At 42.3% G+C, this 20866-nt stretch overlaps 1 protein-coding gene across 1 annotated transcript in view; it reads right to left on the reverse strand.

Moving 5' to 3' along the window:
- Positions 1–2965: 2965 nt before the first annotated feature.
- LOC144499263 (uncharacterized) overlaps positions 2966–20866 on the reverse strand; it is a 51602-nt gene continuing 33701 nt past the window's right edge. The window contains exons 5-7 of the mRNA XM_078221378.1: positions 19149–19307; positions 6245–6422; positions 2966–3165 (exon numbers count right to left, since the gene is read on the reverse strand). Of these exons, the coding sequence (XP_078077504.1) occupies positions 2966–3165; positions 6245–6422; positions 19149–19307 (537 nt within the window). The remainder of the gene's footprint in view (positions 3166–6244; positions 6423–19148; positions 19308–20866) is intronic.

The following is a 20866-nucleotide window of genomic DNA, read 5'->3' on the forward strand; positions in this document are numbered from 1 at the left end:
AATGAAGGGACTAGATTGTGTTCGTACCAATAAACTATATTTATCAGATAGAATTGAGAGAACGTGGGGTCCCATTTATAAATTGTATCAGCTTGAACTATATATTACACACTTCTTCTATTCCCGAGAATAGTGACCTATGGAATGAGATGTTGGCTTGAGTAGTAAGTGCTGATTCACTGCATATCTTAAAGAGAAGCTAGACCAGTTCCTGGTGTTGGCATTTAAGACTACTATTTAACCTGCATCAGATTATATGAGTAGGAAATGTCTTAATTTTGAAGTTGTTACAACAATATGGGATAGACTAGATTGTGTAGCAGGTCTTCTCCTGTATTTCATTTTTGTATGTTTATATGAAGAGAAAGCACTAGAGATCAAGCCTGTGAAGGTAATGGTGAGCAGTGGAGAAGGGTGAGCCCAGAGGCCTTGCTTTCTGTCCTTTATCTTATTTTCCTTCCTCACAGACAGGATACAGGGCATTACAGCTGAATTTGTGGAGGTCTTGTGGCTCAGTGGGTCGTGCCTCTGCCTCAAAAGCAGAAACTCCAGTTTCAGTCACACTCCAGGACTTGTTGACCATGGAAGGAGTTTCATGAAACTGTTCAAACAGGTTGATAATCAGCCTGCTAATCCTTCCAACATTTCCCCCACTATTCCCTAAAACAGGATTTGAAACAATTTTTAAAAAGCTAAATTTCTTTAATATAAAGCAAGCTTTCAGGATGAGGATTACGGTTAACATTGGGCCTGATGTTACCATCAAGTTACACCCATTTTTGGCGCAAAAACGTGGTAAAGTCGGGCATGAGGCAAATAGTGTGATCCACACCCACCTCCGCACCTGTTCCCCCTTTACCAATGGCTGAAAATGGCCACCGACGGGATCGTGCCCGAAACGGGCATGATGTCAATTTGCATGCATTAAAATTGACTTAATGGGCTGGATGCCCAAACGTACTGGCACTTCCCCCTTTATCACCGCGTTCACCCATCCAGATTCCGTGCGAAACAGACATGTTCCGCAAAGGTCTGATTCGGGCACTCCAGCTTCTGAGGAGGTAAGTTCCGAGCTTCCGGCGGCTCTCTGACTCAGATCGGTAGTGGGGGGGAAGTGGGTCAAATCGCTGTCTGGTGGAGAGGAAGGGAGGTGGGTCAGATGGCTCTCTGGTAGGGGGTGGGAGGAGGGTCGTGGGTCAGATGGCTCTCTGGTTGGGGGGGAGGGAGGCAGGTCTGATGGCTCTCTGGTGGGGGGGGGGGGGTGCAGGGCCAGAGGGGTCCACTGCCACTCTGCGTGTGATCGGTGGGGAAGAAGGGGGGATCCGCTGCCACTCTGTGGGTGATTGGTGGGGGGGAAGGGGGGGTCCGCTGCCACTCTGCACGCGATCGGTGGGGGGGGGGGGGGGCGGGGGAAGGGGCAGCGACCGTGATCGGTCTGGGTAGTGCGGAGGTGGGGGGGGATAAGAGGGTCAGTAATATATTTGGGGGCCAGGGGGAGGCATTATCAGGCCCAAGAGGGATGTGGCAGGGGAGCGTTTTTCAATTTCTTTTTACTGCGTATGCGCAGTTGAAGGCTCCAATCGGAGCTGCAGGGTTTCGGGCACGTTAATCCCCGCCCACAGGCTTCTGCAGAGCAATTCAGAATCGCTGCTATTTTTTCAGGCAGAGTGTGTATGGGGGTGCCTGAGAACGGGTCTAAAAGTCGGATCTGAAACACTCCCAGTTTCAAGTCTGCCCAGCACTTAGAATCAAAATGGTAAAATAAGGCCCATTGAGTCTGAAATTCTACACTGTTTTTGGTGTTTCAAGGGCCCACAATTGTGACAGTTCATCTGAATAGCCAGAAAATTAGGGCAGAAGTTCTGGGTGGTGAACCTTTGGAATTCTCCATCCCAGAGGGCTGTGGAGGCTGAATCACTGAGCATGTTCAAGACAGAAATCGATAGATTACTGGAGACTGATGACATCAAGGGATCTGGACATACTGTGGGAAAATGGCATTGAGGTAGATGATCAGACATGATCTAATTGAATGGCGAAGCAGGCTTGAAGGGCCAAATGGCCTACTCTTGTTCCTTTTTCTTATATTCCTCAGTCATTTATCTTCCTTGGAGATCTTCCTTAGTAATCTAATAGTAGTTTCCTCATATAAATGAGTTTCTTAATGTCAAGTATGATTCCTCCCCAGCCACTGTTAGACACCGTGTACAAGTTTCTTCAAAAACTACATTAAAATTAAAGGCTGGCAATTGAGTCATCTGCTAAGTGGCATCAGCCAGTTGATGCAAAAAACCTAATGATACCATCCTGGTAAATTGGAGCAAAGAGTTTTAACATTCTGATTGTAAGTAAGTGTTGTCAGGGGAGATGGTGACATATGTTGCAGTTAGTGTCCCCTTTAAGCAGAGTGCCATGACCTGGGTTAGTTATGTAGTTCTTCAATTTGAGAATGAAGAATGTAATGTGCCTAAGGAAGAAAAGGGAGAATGTGTTAGCTTGGCTACCCTGGTCAAGTCATCGCATGTCTTGCAGTAGGCTTTGCAGATTTGGGTAATGAGAGTTGGCACCTAGTGCCACCGCCTTCCATGTGACATGAGAGAATCTGTCTGAGATTCCCCCTGCTTAGTCTCCTTGGGTGGTTATGAAGCTGGTCTCACTGAAAGTATGCAACCTTTTCATTCTTCTGTGATCTTGTCCACTTGTTCATGTCAGATACCCCAGTGAAAGACAGTTTTGAATGTCAGACAAATCACTTATGAGCCATTCAGAGCAGATAACTAAATGAACTGAATAATCCAGACTTATCTGACTTATCTGCTGCACCCTAGCCGGCAGCTGAATCTTCAGCCTAAATTGGCTATTTTCCAAGCACCCTCAGCAAAGTATCCTCTGTTTTACACAGGATCTGTGCTAAAGAACCAACCATGAATATCTAAATGAGATGCTCCCACTCATGAAAACAGAGTCAACTGTGCCTAGCAGTGATGGATACAACTCCAGTCTCAGTGGTACAAATCCAATGCAGTTCACCATGTGACATTTTGGAGCCATCTTCTTTTCCTCTCGGTGTCCAGCAACAGTAGGTGTCAAATGCCACCACCAAGCCCCAAACAAATATCCCACAGCGCCTAGCATCATAAACTCTCATTGTGCCAAACATCAACACTGGTATTAAAACAGAAAATTTTAATGATACACAGCAGACCAGGCAGCATCTGTGGACACAGAAACAGAGTTCGTGCGGGGAGGGGGAGAATCTTACCAAAAATGGCAGAATGTTGTTTCCGGCTTCAGAGAAACAGATTGGTTTTCTCTTCAGATCTCACAACACTGTTTTATGCCATTATGCAGGCGGGAGGGCCTCAATACACCGGCAAAACCTGGCTGCACCTTTAAAGATGGTGCCCCGATCATAACAGGAATAAACTTACCCTCCAGTCCACCATGGAGGTCTGAGGGACTACTCTCTCCACCCCTTCCCCCATCACCAATCATCGGCTCCTTCCCCAATCATCAGCCTGTTTCCCCCTCCCCCCCAGTTGGAGCCAGCACCCACCTATCCACCCCCCAATGGTCATCATCGGCATCCTCTGCTGCTCCGTGCACTCCCAACCCACAACCAAATCTGAATGAATTTCCACCACCGTCTCCCCAATTCACCATGAGGCTCCCACTGGGGACTGCCCCTTGGCACAGGTTGGCACTGCGAGGTTGGCTTTGGATTGGTTCCAATGTGGCAGTGCCAATCTGTGCCAAGGGGCAGTGCCGGGTGCATTGCCAGGCCACTGCCTGACCTTGTTCCTCTCCCCCTGGGGCTTTCTTCACTATTACGCCCCCGGGAGACCCCACCGACAGGTGAACCTGTTGCAAATGGTGCCGGCCTGACATCACGCCAGTGCCTGCTGAATATCCGATGAGGGTAAAGTCCTGGAGCAAGTGTTCAATAATGACATGCTGATGTATTAAAATGAGCTTCATGGGGTCCCGCGGCGTGTTTCACATTACTCTGCCGAAGATGGGGCTGGAAGATCAGAACTCAGAAACTCGCTGGTGTGAATTGCACTTTCTGAGTCTCTCCGGATTTTGAGTGCATGCCGCCATTCCCATGGACGGAGAGTGAGGGCTCAAAATCACACCCAATGTTTCAGGTCAATGAATTTTCAGAACTGGAAAAGGTTAAAGTTATAACATATTCTAATAAACTACAAAGATAGGGAAAGGGAGAAAAAGCAAAAGGGGTCTGTGATAGGGTGGAAGGCAGGACAGATTAGATGACAAAAAGGGATGATGGAACAAGGCAAAGGAGAAACAAAAGATGGGTGAAAGGAGATGTAAAACGGAATCATTACGGACAACCATTGCCTGGAAAAATGGGGCAGAGGTTTTGATTTGCAGTTGCGCAACTCAGTGTTGAATCTTGATTGGTGTACAGGAGGCAGTAAGTAGAAGAGCTACTGCCCTCCAAGCTTACAGTGAGTCTCACTGGACTAGTGTAGAAGGCTAAGGAGAGAAGGGTTAGAGTGAGAATGGGATAGACAATTAAAATATCAGAAGTTCTGGGTCACAGAGGTGTTCTGCAAATTGATCACCAAATCTGAATTTGACCTCTCTGATGTAGAACAGAGAGGTAAATACAGTATACTAAATTGAAAGAGGTGTATTGGTTGAACTGTGAAATCTTCTACAATGTGCAAGATTCCAGAATTGGAGGAGTGGAGAGATCTCAAAGGCTTATCGGGCTGGTAGAGATTACAGTGAAAAGGAGGGATAAGGTTATCGAAGAATTTGAAAACAAGCATGAGGATTTTAAAAGTATATCATCAGCAAACTTACTACCAGTGTAGACTAGCACGTGCAGCGGTGGAGGCTGAAAAGGACCTGGTATGAGGTGAGATACAGGTAGAACTTTGAATGAGCACAAGTTTTTGTGGGGTGGAGGATGGGAAGTGGGCCAGGAGAACATTCAAATAGTCAAGGTGAGAGACAACAAAGGTATTGATGAGAATCTCAGGAGCAAATTAGCTGAAGCAGTTTCAGGGTCTCGCTCTCTCCTCTTTAAGAAGGTACAAGTAGAGACAAGCAAGTATGTTATGAGGGAAATAACTTTGCAGGACTCTGTGGATAGAGCAGGGGAACGGTTCTGATTGCATTGCTCTACAGATAATTGGCATGGATTCAATGGGCCAAATGGCCTCTACTGTGCCATTGTAACTCTAAGATTCTTCTTAAAACTTACTTTGTTCATCAAGTTTATGTTTATTTTCCTTCTAGCTCAATGTCAAAATATTTCATAGAGGATGTTTCAGTTAAGAATCCTGGGATGTATTAGGATAGCTATATAAATGCAAATTATTGTTCTTCTAAGAGAGTAAGAACATCAAAAGACGTGACTTAAATTTAAATCAGCACACTGAATTGAACACAATTTGCCAGTGAAGAGGATGTTGGTCTGTACTGAGATTACTTATTGATTATTTAAAGGTATGTTTCTAATATAAATATATAAGTAGAAAAAACGACACAGGTAAAATGATACCAGACTATGTGGTTAGATCACTTGCATTGAAACAAACAGCATTCAGAAGTCTACAGAAAATGCTGGAAAATCTCAGTGGGTCTGACAGCATCTGCGGAGAGAGAAAAGTTAACATTTTGAGTCTGGATGACCCTTCATCAGACTCTCAGACCCAAATTGGCAGTGTGGGGTGACTTCAATGGGAAATGGCACTGACAGCAGCAGGACCAGAGAATTCCACTGCCAGCGGATGGCAGCTGCCTTCCGCTGCGTGGAACAAGCGGCTGGGAGGCTGGTGAACCCTGCCCCAAGTGTTTTAACTTGCTGGCTTGCTTTGTGTGAATACTTCAATGAAACTGGCTGCTCACCTGCTGATTGACAACATTGGTGTTGCATGTCAAAAGATTTCCTTTCCTTGGTGCCAGATACAAACTGCTGTCAGGAAAGGGGAAAACCACGCCACAGAGATTACAAGGTCTTTGTTGACAGCTTTTGTTAAGCTCTGCCATTGAATGCAAAATCCAGCCCAATAATTGCTCCAAGAACTGACACATTAAAGGTGGCAAGCATCAGGGTCACATTGGAGAGGTGATGAGTCTCATTCTTCTACATGCGCATATCTAATAATTTGAAGCAAATTATCCATTTGTGTGACACCTTTCAGTCTTTCCCTGGGTTTAGGATAACCTGATCTGCTGTCAGATTATTTCTGTTTATTATGTACTGTACCTTCACCTGGATGCATTGCAGTGTTTTCCATTGAACCAGCCAGTGAATTAAATTGGACGCACTGGGCTTTGTTGTCCATCAACTGACCCGGAGGAAGGACATGGACTGCTTTTCGTTGCCCGGAATTTGTACTATTTATGACCAACATCTGAGTATTACCCTTCAGCTGATACAAAACCTACACAATAAATGGAAAATAAAAATGATCAACCATTTTAGAAATATCCAAGTTCACGGAACCCTTAACTTCATATCAAAATGTAAATACAAATTAGGAAGGTCAATGAACCTATCTTTAACACAATCCATCCAAAAGGATTGATAATCCTTCATTACCACCCGATTCAGAAGCCCAATCCCTGTGTTGATCACTCATTGTATGAAGAACGTTTTGATGTCAGCCTTAAATTTGTGTTTTGCAAATTGCAAGTTGCCCTTCTATCTTGGTGTTCTGGTTTATACAGAGGTAAAGTTAATTCAATGAAATATTTCTTGCAAAAATTCTGATAAAAATTGCACATAAATATCGGATTAATCAGTAGGAAGCATCAATTACACAGAAATAATGTAATGTTGAGGTCTAATATCATGGGGCTTGCTCTCTGGTATAACTGCTGTCATTGTGAGGTTGTTACTCTTTGCACGTGCTATTAACATCAACATCAAACATCTCTGATGTGCCACAAATATCTTCTGTACCATCTACCATGTCAGCAAGGAAGGAGCAAAATGGTGTGTTTCTTTGGAGGTCTTGCTGCAATGTGATCCTGGCAAGAAGTGGGCTCGTTGTTGAGCCAAGGATAGTCTCCAAATCTCATCAATGTGCATAGTGTCTGGATGATGGAGGTGGACGATTATTTGTGGGCTACAATATTTGTGGGCAACAGTGGAGGAGTCCACTATCCTCAATATACTTAAATCCTCTGCAGTTCATCGTTGATAAAAATGACCTGTCTCTGCCCCACTACAAGCGAAGATTGCATTTACTGAGATCCTAGATGACATACGAATCAATTTTAAGTCAGTCATCGGCAGAAAAGGTGAGCATTTAAAATAGAATGGCTCCATTTCCTCCTCCATTGTTGTCAATCTGTGGCTGGCTTTGGCAGCAAATTAGCCTCCGAACAAGTGAATAAGCTCACATAGCTCAAGAAGGCCAGTTAAATGTTTCCTCTGGATTTTATAAGAAGATTCTGAGCTTCTGCTTCCCTTGGTTCTAGCTGCAAGAATTTTACAACTCTACCTGAACATCTCCATTTATTGATGCCAGGAGACAGTCTCTGGACTTCCAGTTTTAGTCCATTCCCCCATCAGCCAGCTGTCACTTCTGCAGGAAGCATCTGAATAGTAGCATTCAAACGATTCTGCCCCACATTGGTTTGCTGTCCACTTCACTTGGACAAGCAAATGACTGGCCATCTATTGCTGTTGAAGAGTTCCCAGATGGCCTTATTATGAATTCCTGACATTCATGCCTGTGCTCCAAGACTTATTAATCACAGCTGGGTTTCTAATTTGATGAGTGTTTGCTTTGATATTTTTATGAGGTTATCCTAAGTTATTCTTTCTTTGTTCTGTTTTGTCAATTTCTATCTGTTTATTTGACAGAATGAATGAAGTGAGGGAAAGCTTCTGCTTTTAATGGTTCTGGCTGATTGACACTTTTCTCAGCTTTTAAGAACTGCAGTTTCTTTTCAAAGTAGATTTCTGAATGGGTGTTTTTTCCCTCAGTATTTCAAGACTTGCCATTATTATATGGCTCAATGGTTCTGCACATCATGCATAGTGGGTGACTGGCTATGGAAGGCATAGAAATGTAATTGAGGAGGGATTGGAAGGCCATGAAGGGCGCTGAAGGGGCATGGTTACCTTTCAAAGGTTCCAGAATCTAGACTATGGTTCATGATTCCTCTGAAAGGCCATGAACCCCATGGAAAGCGACTGGTCCAGATGGGATAACCGGACGTACACTCAGATCCTGCACGGATCAGCTGGCGAGGGTATTCACCGACATCTTCAACCTCTCTTTACAACAATCTGAGGTCCCTATCTGCTTCAAGAAGACGACCATCATCCCGGTACCTAAGAAAAACCAAGCAACGTGCCTTAATGATTATTGGCCGGTGGCTCTGACATCCACCATTATGAAGTGCTTCGAAAGGTTAGTCATGGCACGAATCAATTCCAGCCTCCCAGACTACCTGGATTCACTACAGTTTGCCTACCGCCACAACAGGCCCACAACAGATGCCATTTCCCTGACCCTGGAACACCTAGATAACAAGAACACCTATGTCAGACTCCTATTTATTGACTACAGCTCAGCCTCCAACATTATTATTCCCACGAAACTCATCTCCAAACTCCATGGCCTGGGCCTCGGCACCTTCCTCTGCGACTGGATCCTGAATTTCCTAACTCACAGACTACAATCAGTGAGGATAGGCAACAACACCTCCTCCATGATCATCCTCAACACCAGTGCCCCACAAGGCTGTGTTCTCAGCCCCTTACTATACTCCTTATACACCTGTGCAGCCAAATTCCCCTCCAATTCGATTTTCAAGTTTGCTGACGACACCACCGTAGTGTGGTGTCGTCAGCAATGACGAGACAGAGTACAGGAATGAGATAGAGAATCTGGTGAACTGGTGCGGCAACAATAATCTCTCCCTCACTGTCAACAAAACGAAGGAGATTGTCGTTGACTTCAGGAAGCGTAAAGGAGTTCATGCCCTTGTCTACATCAACAGGGACGAAGTAGAAAGGGTTGAGTGCTTCAGGTTTTTAGGTGTCCAGATCACCAACAATCTGTCCTGGTCTCCCCCATGCCGAAACTATAGGTAAGAAAGCCCACCAACACCTCTACTTTCTCAGAAGACTAAGGAAATTTGGCATGTCAGCTACGACTCTCACTAACTTTTACAGATGCACCATAGAAAGCATTCTTTCTGGTTGTATCGCAGCTTGGTATGGCTCCTGCTCTGCCCAAGACCGCAAGGAACTACAAAAGGTCGTGAATATAGCCCAATCCATCACGCAAACCAGTGTCCCATCCACTGACTCTGTCTACACTTCCCACCTTAGCAAAGCAGCCAGCATAATTAAGGACCCTATGCACTCGGGACATTCTCTCTTCCACCTTCGTCCTTCGGGAAAAAGATATAAAAGTCTGCGGTCACGTACCAGCCGACTCAAGAACAGCTTCTTCCCTGTTGCTGTCAGACTTTTGAATAGGCTTACCTTGCATTAAGTTGACCTTTCTCCTAGCTATGACTGTAACACTACATTTTGCACTCTCTCGTTTCCTTCTCTGTGAACAGTATGTTGTGTCTGTATAGCGCGCAAGAAACAATATTTTTCACTGTATGTTAATACATGTGGCAATCATAAATCAAATCACCAAAAGCTGGTCTGATTCCAAACAAACTGTGGGTGGGGTATGGGATGTCTATCTGCATAATGGAACTGGCCAGGTTGGGAGTACAGGATGTGGGCTCGCTACCAACATCCTTCTCCTACAAGATTGGCCAGAGTTGGGATTTGGGACAAGAATCCCAGAATTGGGTTTCGTTGACCATTTTTAAAACACCTGCCTCCATTCTTACACACTGAGGCCTGAAACTTTGGGCCTAAATTTATGTACACACAATAAAGTTCCCACAACACAAGATAGTAAATGTTGGAAATTTGGCTTTTTCTGAACAGCTTTGGACAATGAACCTGACTTGCCATTATTGGTGAATTCCTCTTGATACTTAAGAACTGTACCTTAATTTGCTTACTATTTTGCTACTTTGACTATGAACTTTTACATTTCAAATTCTCATTTTTAATTTTGGAACTTCACAAGACATTACGGATTCGCAACAAGACGCTCAAATTAGTTACATGTGATTTGGTATATATCATCATAGATTAAAAGTTCAGGCAGCTTGTTTTCCATTTGAAGCTCAAGATGAGAAGAATGCCTTGTAATTATTCTGCGCCAGTTTTTACTAGTATATGTTTTAGAGCTTGCAAGGTTGTTTTTATTTGGTGTCATGTGTCATGATTGCCATGACACTACATTCAGTTGTTTGCTGATGAGAATGGGCTGGAATTTCATGGAAAATTTCAATGTAATTACAGCATACAAGCAGAGTTACATTGATGCCTACATTATGTTTTTTTATATTTTGGCATGGTCTTTATGGCATAGAATCTGTTACATTAAAAAGGAGAAAAGTTCCACATTCTTAAACATTTATGTGCCCATTTTATGACAGCATTTTATGCATAAATTTCTTTATGCTGAAGCATACACCAGAAAGTAAATTTTGGTGTAAACTAGAGGGACTGAGGGTAATGTGGAACTCACACCATGGGGGGAGTTTTCCCAAGTAAGGGGAAGCTGGTTTGGGTGTGTGCAGGAAGTTAAATCCCCTAAATGTGAATTCAGGATCCCAACATTTTCCCATTCCCTCTGGGTAGGTTTGAAGGTGAATGGGGAACCCTGGTGCAGCTGTCAGGTAAGTCAAAGTAGTCCAATAAACAATCCATTTCTATTTTAACTAAGAATTCTGGCTTTGACAGCTGAGTTTTTATTTCCTCAGCTGTCAGCCACTCAGTATGGTCACCGAGGTGAATGCATCGTGTAGTTGAATGGATTAATAGTTATGGTAATGAGCTAGTGATGGATATCATGATGTAACAGTAACATCAGCAGTCATGTGCCAGAGACTCTGTAGAGCAGATGGAATAGTCTCTACCTAAGAGAGATGTGTCTACCTAATAGCTCATCATGTGTATAGTGTAAATAAAGTAGATTTGAAGTAACTTACCTGAATCCAACCAGAGTTACTCAAGATAAGTAACAAGACCAACACACAAATATGGCAGCAGCAGTAGTGACACCAACCTAACAATGGTTTGATGCCATGGCGAGAAAGCAGAAGAAGACTTGTCAGTCGCAAAAATCTGAAAACATACCTTTGTGCGATGGCAGCACCATTTCCACAGCCTTTTGAAAACTTTGAGGGTCCAATGAGAGACCAGATTGGGAGTTGTGGAAGAAATACTTCCTAAAGTTTCGAGCAGTGTCGGGTTTGCATTACAAAGAACAGCAGCATCAATGGGGTTTGGGCTCGTCGCCAATGATGTCCTCTTGAGACAGAAGTTAGAAGAGATCACCCTGGTCTTCAAAACTGTCCTAAAAATGTTTGATGTGTATTTCAGCCCAAATCAAAACCTCTTAATCAATCGAGTGGTTCAGTACTCGAGGCAAGCTAAACTCAAAGAGCTCGATCAGGCTATAATCCATTGCAACACCAAAGCTCTAGATGACTCTGTTAGAGGGTAAGCCCAAGGGTGGCAGCCCTACCTAATCAAAAGTCTGCCAAATGGGCAAAAAGGTGGGAAACCCATTGACAGCCACTTTGAGGTGCTGATGCTGCAGCACAGATTGCTAGAGATACAGAATGTTTCCAGTGCGGAAAAGCAGAACACTTCAAGTGCTTCTGTAAATCTAACAATTTCAATAGCGATAGAAAACAAGAGAATACTTATGAAACTATTCAAAAAATTGGACGGAATTACAGAATTCCTAGGGAACTAAATGCTCTTAATCAAGACCATTGGTCAGTCACAATCGAGGATTAAGGCTTTAACACTGACTTTAAAATTGACATTGGAGCTGGTGTTACAATTTCAGCTAATCATCTGGGCTGGCTCCAAACAATACAGCTCTATTCATCAGAAATTAAATTGCAAGGTCCAGGTAGGGCAAACCTTCAGGTAAAAGGTTGGCTAATTACCACCCTTCACTGCAAGGGGTGATAGCTTGTTAAGACCGTCTTTGTTGTTTACAATCTAAGCATATCTTTGATGAGTGAAAATATCTTTATATAACTGGGCTTTCTGGGGAAAGAAAACAGATGATGACCTTCAAGCATGACAACTGGATATCTTTCATGGAGGAATTTCTAAAGTCATGGATAGAATCGGTGGATTTTCATTCTACAGCAGGTTTATTCATTGAGTGGTAGTTCACTCTCCATTATAGAGACACATCCTAGACCCAGGGCTGAAATTGAGGTTGTGAATCTCTCCTTGTTTTGAAGCTAGGCTAGAGGATGCGAACAGAGAAGGCACTGCAGCAGACAGTGACCAACTACAAGACCTTTTGGACCTTTCCTGAAGGTGGTTATGAGAAAGAAGTTGTTGTAGCACCTAGTGACCATTGGAAGATGAGTCCTCGAGGTTGGTACACTATTTAAAACTACTGCCAAAGCATATGAAGTCTCTGGTTTCTTATTTGAGCTTTGTCCTACTGAACCACCAATGCAATGCCATGTATGTTGCTGGTTGACCATGAATACTTAGAATCATAGAATCCCTACAGTGCAGAAGGATGCCATTCAATCCATCGAGCCTGCACCGACAACAATTCCACCCAGGCTCTTACCCTGTAACCCCACATATTTAGCCTGCTAGTCCCCCGACACTAGGGGGAAATTTATCATGGCCAATCAACCTAACCCGCACATCTTTGAAGTGTGGGAGGAAACCGGAGCACCCAGAGGAACCCCATGCAGATACGCAAAGAAGATGCAAATTCCACACAGACAGTGACCCAAAGCTGGAATTGACCCAGGTCCCTGGCACTGAGGCACGGTGGCTAACCACTGTGCCACCGTGCCGCTCCCTTGTCCAGAGAAAACAAAATGTTTGATTTCATAGAGGATCACATCCTCAGAGTATTCATATGCTGGAATTTTACCCGTTGCCCGCCCGAGGCTCTTAAGATCCTGCCCAAGGTCAATGGAGAATGCCATTCTGCAATCCTAGCCCGCCCCGATTCTGCAGCAGGCGAGGCAGTAAAATTCTGGCCAGAGATTATTAGCTTGGCTGAAACTAAGTTGATGTCCACACTTCAATCTCATCCAAAAATGTTCTTTCGACTAAAGCTGTCCTTCAGCACAGAGCCAAGGCAAAATCTTCAGAACTTCTACAAGAATTTGTACTGGAGATTCATTCCATTGCTGAAAAAGGTGTTATCTTATCTTCTTATTATGACACAGTCTTCCCATTGACCACACTGGAGCAGCCTCATACCGAGGGAAGTGTGGCAATGTTACCAGGAATGTTGTTGCTATTCTTCTCATCATTCAGATTTGTTTAGATCTCAGTGGTCGAATACCTTTATTGTCCTCAGGGCAGCAGTGAATGATGTAGCTGAGCAGATTTTGATTGGAATTGAAGATGCTTCATCTCCTCAGGCCTTTCTCCAGTGTTTTATGAAGGAGCAGAAGATTACCTAGCGAATCCTAATCTATGCTCTTCCAGTTCATGATACTGTGCTTCCAGTTCATGACAGTGCAAATGTCACTGCCCTTCAGTCTTCTCTCTTCAATCTTTCTTTGAAAATGTTGCATGGTATTTACAGTTCAGCTGTCCTGAATACCATACCCCTGTTACCAGCAGTCCTGGGAAGCTGCTGTCCCATTTTGCTGATGGTGATATTCTCCACACAATAGTGAGAGGTTGGCGGAAAGGTGGGGGGAGGGGGGGGGGCGCGACGGAAAAGGGAGTGTAGAACTGTAGAAGTAGGAGTTGGATGGAACCTGTAATGGTAAAAGAAGTTGCAGAAATGTAATATAAATTGTTTAGCATCGTTATTAAGGAAGTTGACATTATACTTGGGAGGAGGTGTAGTATACTGGGTTAATAGCTATAGCAATGAGTTAGTGATGGGTATCATGATGTCAAAGTGATTTCAGCAATCATGTGCTAGTGGCTCTGAGGAGCAGATGGAGTAGTCTATACTCCAGAGAGATGTGCCTAACTAACAGCTTATCATGCCTATAATGTAAATAATCTCCTCGGCACTGGAGGGGGTGCAGAGGAGATTCACCAGGATTCTGCCTGGGATGGATCATTTAAGTTATGAAGAGCGGTTTGATAAGTTTGGGTTGTTTTCATTGGAGCAGAGAAGACTGAGGGGCGACCTGATCGAGGTGTACAAGATCACGAGGGGCATGGACAGAGTGGATAGGGAAGCAGCTGTTCCCCTTAGTTAAAGAGTCAGTCATGAGGAAACATAGGTTCAAGGTGAGGGTCAGGTGGTTTAGAGGGGATGTGAGGAAAAACTTTTTACCCAGAGGGTGGTGACGGTCTGGAATGTGCTGAGGGTGGTCGATGCGAGTTGGCTCACATCCTTTCAAAAATACCTGGATGAGCACTTGGCACATCATAACATTCAAGGCTATGGACCAAGTGCTAGGAGATGGGATTAGGTGGGAGGTCAAGTGTTTCTCACGTGTTGGTGCAGACTCGATGGGCCTCTTCTCTCTATGAATCTAGTTTTGAAGTAATCTACCTGAGGCAGACCAATCACTCAAGATAAGGTAGGCCATGAGACCAACTCACTAAACACATAACAGGGAGCTCTTGTGTGAGCAGCTGATAGCCTTCTTAAGTCTTTTCTCCATCCTGTGGTTTCTACAGCCTCAAAACTCCATGTTGGGTTACCATGCCTATGTTCCTTTAATTCCCTTTAATAGAGCTGATGCTGACCCTTTCTGATTGGCTGGGTATCCCAGAGGTAGGTTGCTAATGCCGTGGTTCATTTAAAGAGCCTCTGCAAAGGCAGGTGACGCTGTTGCTACAGCAGGTCCCACTGTCTTGGCAGAAACCAAGAGTTGAAATTTCAACCCCTTACATTCCTTTAAGTTTAAACATTGAAGTTTCCAGCCATTTAACCATGAATATTGAGCACAGTATGTTTAAAAATGTACATTTGCAAAAGCTTCACAAAGTGACTCATGCTGGAGCCATAAAAATTCATCTGAAGGAGCAGAAAATACAGTGCAGCTGCTGAAGAGAATAAATAATAATAGCTTTGAATAAATAGTCACAATAAAACACCAGAAAAACAATGGTTTTTCCTGCTGCAACTAAACTTAAGGATTCATTTTCCATCAATTCAAATTTAGAAAACTTATTTTGTTAGCATAGGAACCATTACAATGAGTTAATGGATTAATAGTTGCGTGTATGTAATCATAAAAGACATTACTACTGAATGTATTCCAGCCAATCTTTCTCAACATTGTTTCTAGCTCAGGTTGCAATATAGCAATCAGGCATGTAACTCAAGCTGATCTTTCCTCTTCTAAGATACTGAAGCAATTGCAATGCATCAGTGATGCAGTCAATTACCTCAGCGCAGACCATGAATTGAACTTGGGACATTCTAGTTCATGGAACTCTGTACCACCTTAGGCAGTGAATTTAGCTTCTAAACTATTGATAGGAATGGGCAGCAAATCTATTTCATGAGTTAAACCAGTGCAAATCACATAAACTGGCATATGGCAAAATTCTGCTTAGGATGAAAAAGACAAATGTTCTGAAATGAAGCAACTTACCACCCACTTGTAATGAAGGTCAGAGCACTAAATCTTTATTGTTTACCTGATGGGATGGTGTCCAAAGTATCTCAGTTCAATAGAAATTGAAGCCCAGTCACAAATGTTTACTCTCTCTGCCCACTTGCTTACCTGGCATAGGTTATGGCTGGAAATAGGGAAGTCACATGCAGGTGGATGGAAAGGCTGAAGGACAGCAGTTAATGGTCTTAAGGGTTGCTAAAAATGGAATAAATACATAGATACATAAGAGTAATTGTTGCTTATGCATGTTTATCAATCAATCCCATAAATTAGTTCCAGCAATGTCAATGGTATGTGATTAAAGGGTTAGGTTTTCAACAACATTTCCTACATAGTTTTCAGGGTACTCAAAGTAATTAGACTTCAGCCGATTCAAATACTAAACATATTGAAAAGAAAACAGGTCTTTAAATGACCTCCATTTGATGGCACTGTTAATGGTTCTACTATCTTTATCCCCAGCAAGATAAGTCTACCGAGTAAAACTTATTGTTAGCTAAAACCTCAACAAAGAGAAATTTCAGATCATGAAAAGAACTTAACCACCTATACCAGCTATAGAATGGGTCCTGCCGTAAAAGTCTTCCTTCCTAGGAATTTTCAAACTAGCAAAATTATCAGGGTAGGAGATATCTTTTTTTATTTATTAGTGTCAAGAGTAGGCTTACCTTCACACTGCAAAAATTAAGTTACTGTTAAAATCCTTCTGTTGCCACACTCCAGCGCCTGTTTGGGTACTCTGAGGGAGAATTTAGCATGGCCAATGTACCTAACCAGCACATCTTTCAGACTGTGGGAGGAAACCGGAGCACCCGAAGCAAACCCACCAGACACGGGGAGAACGTGCGGACTCCGCACAGACAGTGACCCAAGTCGGGAATCAAACCCGGGTCCCTAGCACTGTGAGGCAGCAGTGCTAAGTTATAGCAGAAACAACTTTTCTTCAGTTTACCAGCACTTAGAATCCTAATTTAAGAATTCTAGGATATTAGCATCTATGTGTGGACATGTGAGGGTATGAGTATAAGATTACAACTTTTTTATACTTGCTGTGACTACTTATTATAAGAATCAACTATAGATTATATTATAGTAATAAATACCATATCATAGAATATATGGTATTTAGAGCCAAATACATCACTTGTACAGGCATTGGCTACAAGAGACGTAAATATTTAATACCATATTCCCTTAATAATGAGTGTTAGCTATAGTTAATCAAAGATGATTATAACATGGCCATTATAGTTTAAATTTCCATTCAATGTCTAAATCCACTTTAATTAATAAAATATTCAAACACATATTGATTTTAAGAAGATTATACTCATAATCCAGTATAATTTCTTCATTAAGGGGAGTTGGTAGTAAACTTTTTTTTAGCTGCCTTTAACTGAATCATTGAGGGTCACTTCTGTTTTTACCATTTAATTTCTGTCAGAGGTGTTTGGCTGTATTCCAACAGTAAGGCATTCAAGGTTCTTATTAATTCCTACACTTCTGTGTAGCGTTTTCCTTCTTGGCACTAGTTCAAATGCTGCATAGTGTATTTTGTTTTCTCAACTTCTATTAATTTAATTAACACCTTAATTTCTTTATTAAGTGGGTCATGTCCTTTACAGCAGGAATTACACACTCCACATGGCTCAACTAATGAATGGAGGTAGTCTATGCCCCTTCTGCCACTCTTTGATTAAAAGCTGGCTACAAGAAATTTGCCTTTAACAGTTCATGGACAATGTTCCATCTGTCTCCTTCTGCAATAAGTGGTAGCTCCCATTGACCAATTTGTGATATTGTTAGCACATTGAGATCTAGGGCCATGACTACTAGATGATGAAGGCTACAAAGAAATGAACAACCTGTCAGGATAAAGCAATGAAGCAAGTGTTGTAATGCACCAAGACCTCTACAGATTACTTCTTAGGATTTTTGTAGCACTGTTGAATTGTATCAACACATATGAAAGTCTATAAAATTCAATATCAAGAATATGTACACATGTCAGTAACTAAATAATACTCTTTTAGTATATTACCCATTAAATTGCCCAAAATAACATTTTTACATGAAAGTTGGGAGGAAGACTTCAGAAACTGGTTGCGCAGAGCCAAAATTCTCTAGTACAATGTCACAGTTGGATGAGCTAAATTGAATGGCATGATCAAAATTCATGATATCAGGAAGTAAGGTTCGTAGACAGGAAATGTACAACTGATGCAAGATTTTAATAATAAAAAATAAATTGGTCAGCCTGGATTGCTTGCCACTTTGTTAACAAACAATTGATTTTGTATTACTCGGTAAAGTGTGGAATTCATTATGGTGAATGTTACCAATGACCAGAAGCAGTCCATGAGGTACAGGTACCTCTTACAGTACTGTTTGGAAGGGAGTTCTAGGATTTTGACCCAGTAATAAGCAAGGAATGGTGATTTAGTTCCAAGTAAGGCTGGTGTATTTTGGGGGAGAAACCTTCAAAGTGGTGGTGGTGTAGGAGTCCTCACAAGTTGCTGCAGTGCACCTCATAGGTCGTACATACACATTGCTGCCATGGTGATGGAGAGAGTGAATGTTTAAGGTGGTGGACGAGGTGTCAATCAAATGGGCTGCATTGTTTTGGATGGTGTTGAGTCTCTTGAGTGTTGTTGAAGCTGCACTCATTCAGGCAAAGGGAGAGTATTCCGGCACATTTCTGATTAGTACATTATGGATGGAGGACAGGCTTTGAGGATTTTGGAGATGAATTACACTTCACAGAATTACTAACCTCTGATCTGCTCTTACGGCCACAGTGTTTATATGGCTGGTCTACTTAAGCTTCTGGTCAATGGTAACTCCCAGGATGTTGATGGGGACCATTCAACAATGGTAATGCCATTAAATGTCAAAGGGAGATGGTTAGATTCTCTTTTGTTGGAAATGGTCATTGACTGGCACTTGTGAGATGCAAATGTTGCTTATCACTCATCAGCCCAAGCCTGAATGTTGTCAAGGTCTTGTTGCACGTAGGCACAGACTGCTTCAGTATTTGGGGAATTGTTAATGAATACTGGTCAATCCTGAGTGAACAGCTGCATTTCTGACCTTATATTGGGATGTTTGAGATATTCTATCAATGTGCTTGTATCTACTAACTTCAGTCTCACTTCTGATAATTAATGTCAGTATTTATTATTTATAAATTCTCAGTCTTCTCTTTATACTCTATGCTTTTATATTCCAATAGAAACAGTAAGTCAACTGCATATTCCATAGTATTTGGAGGATTTGATCTCACCGGTGTCTTACTCGACTTGACAGCTGAGGTTATAATGGATAAGCAATCAAAATTATTGGTGTTGCGTTGATTAACTATTAAATGGATTATTTTTACAGGATTAACATCTATTTAATTCAACTGAAATAATAAAGATAAAAACACACAAATGGCCAAATGAGGTATGAATCATAGTGACAGAGATTACCGAGGGGCTAACACTGCCTCTGAGCGGAGAGCCCTGCTCCATGGAAAGATGATGCGGTGGTGAGATCTGCCTGTTGATTTCATCTGTCAAGACATCAGATATTGGGCTGTCCACTTTAGATTCAGTGGCGATGCTTGCTACAGCCTCTCTGATTTCTGCCTAAAATCAAAAATCAGTTATTACTAACTTCACATCTGCAAAATAGGTAGCATTTTGCAGTTCCAGGGCAAAAACTTAAAATCTTTAAAGGAATGTACATTTTCATCACTTTTTATAGCACCCTTATCATACAAGACTATATATTGAAGAGTTGAGGCAAGTTCAGTCTAATTTACAATCAAAAACTAGAACACTGCAGATGCTCAAGGTTGCTAACCCTTGTGGAGTTGCTGTAAGTCTTTTGGAATTGGTATCTATCTCCCAGTGGCTATTGGAAGCAATCCGGGAGATTTTAAATCGCTACTTTAAGCAAATAAATTAATATGCACAATGATTTGTACACAGAAGCTCATCGTTCATTGTTGAACAGTGACCTGATGGCATACTTGGCAGCATGATGACATAAAATATGAACTGATACTGAGATGGGTCGCACAGACTTCCAGCACTCATTAATGTCATTGCCCATTTTTTCCTGCCTGTAGGTTAAAGCTTGTGTAGTTGTAGAGAAGACTATACATTAATTGTGCCTCTCATTCAGAAGAAACTCCTCTAGCTGTCTTGTACCAAGTAAATGTCCTGGGAAAACTGTAAATCCCAGTGGACAAGCTGCAACAGGACTATGGTATTGGGTGTCGGCTCATCCTTTCTTGGATAGCAGCCAAGAAAGAGTCTCGCTCTGTTTCCAAAGCTGGAGCCATTGGCCCATCGCTGCTGAGTTGCCCCTAATGATCCCGGCAAGGATGGCAGACAGGAATCCTCCACTCCAGCTTGGAAAGCGACACTGAATCACCAGGCAGATAAAGGAACCAAGGCAGAAACCCATGCTTGCTATGATGTGCTAAATTCTTTTTGGTTTTTTTAATTCTTACTTTAAAATAATCCCAATTTCACTGCAAAATCCTCAGTAGATCTCAAGTTAGCTGCATGTGGCCATCATATTACTTGTCTCTGTGCAGTGGCTCCATTAAGGAAAGCAGGTCCCCATCGAGAAATGAACTTGCTTTCCTAAAGTCAGTCTTTCTTATCATTTCTGCCAACATATGACCACCCAGAGTTGGCAACCTTACAGATATTTCAAATCTAAAATAAAAATAGAAAATGTTGGAAATACACAGCTGATCAAACAACATCTGAGAGAAACAAAGTTAAAATTTCAGATGACCCTTTATTCTGAAGAGGAACAAACGAGAGGAGTTGCCTCCATACTTGCCAACAACCTATCACAGCTCGAACATTTTCAGTTCTGATGAAGCATTGTAAACCTGAAACTTTAATTTTGTTTACCTCTCCACTGATGTTTCTGACCTGCTGTGTATTGCCAGCATTTTCTATTTTAAATTCCCAATAGACTTGAACTCGCAAACACCCCTGTATATAAATAATTACATTCTATTTATAGTTTGATGCAGAGGGACCATATGGTGATTGTGTGGGAAATAAGAAAGTGCAAGACTAATACAATAGGAACAACTCCTTTGAGGTTGCAATTGAAGCATCACGTTGCGACAGAGTAGAATGAATTTTACTCTAACTCTGCTTCACCTGATCAGCAGGGT

This window comes from Mustelus asterias, chromosome 9 (genome assembly GCF_964213995.1).
Source record: "Mustelus asterias chromosome 9, sMusAst1.hap1.1, whole genome shotgun sequence".
Classification (NCBI taxonomy): Eukaryota; Metazoa; Chordata; class Chondrichthyes; order Carcharhiniformes; family Triakidae; genus Mustelus; species Mustelus asterias.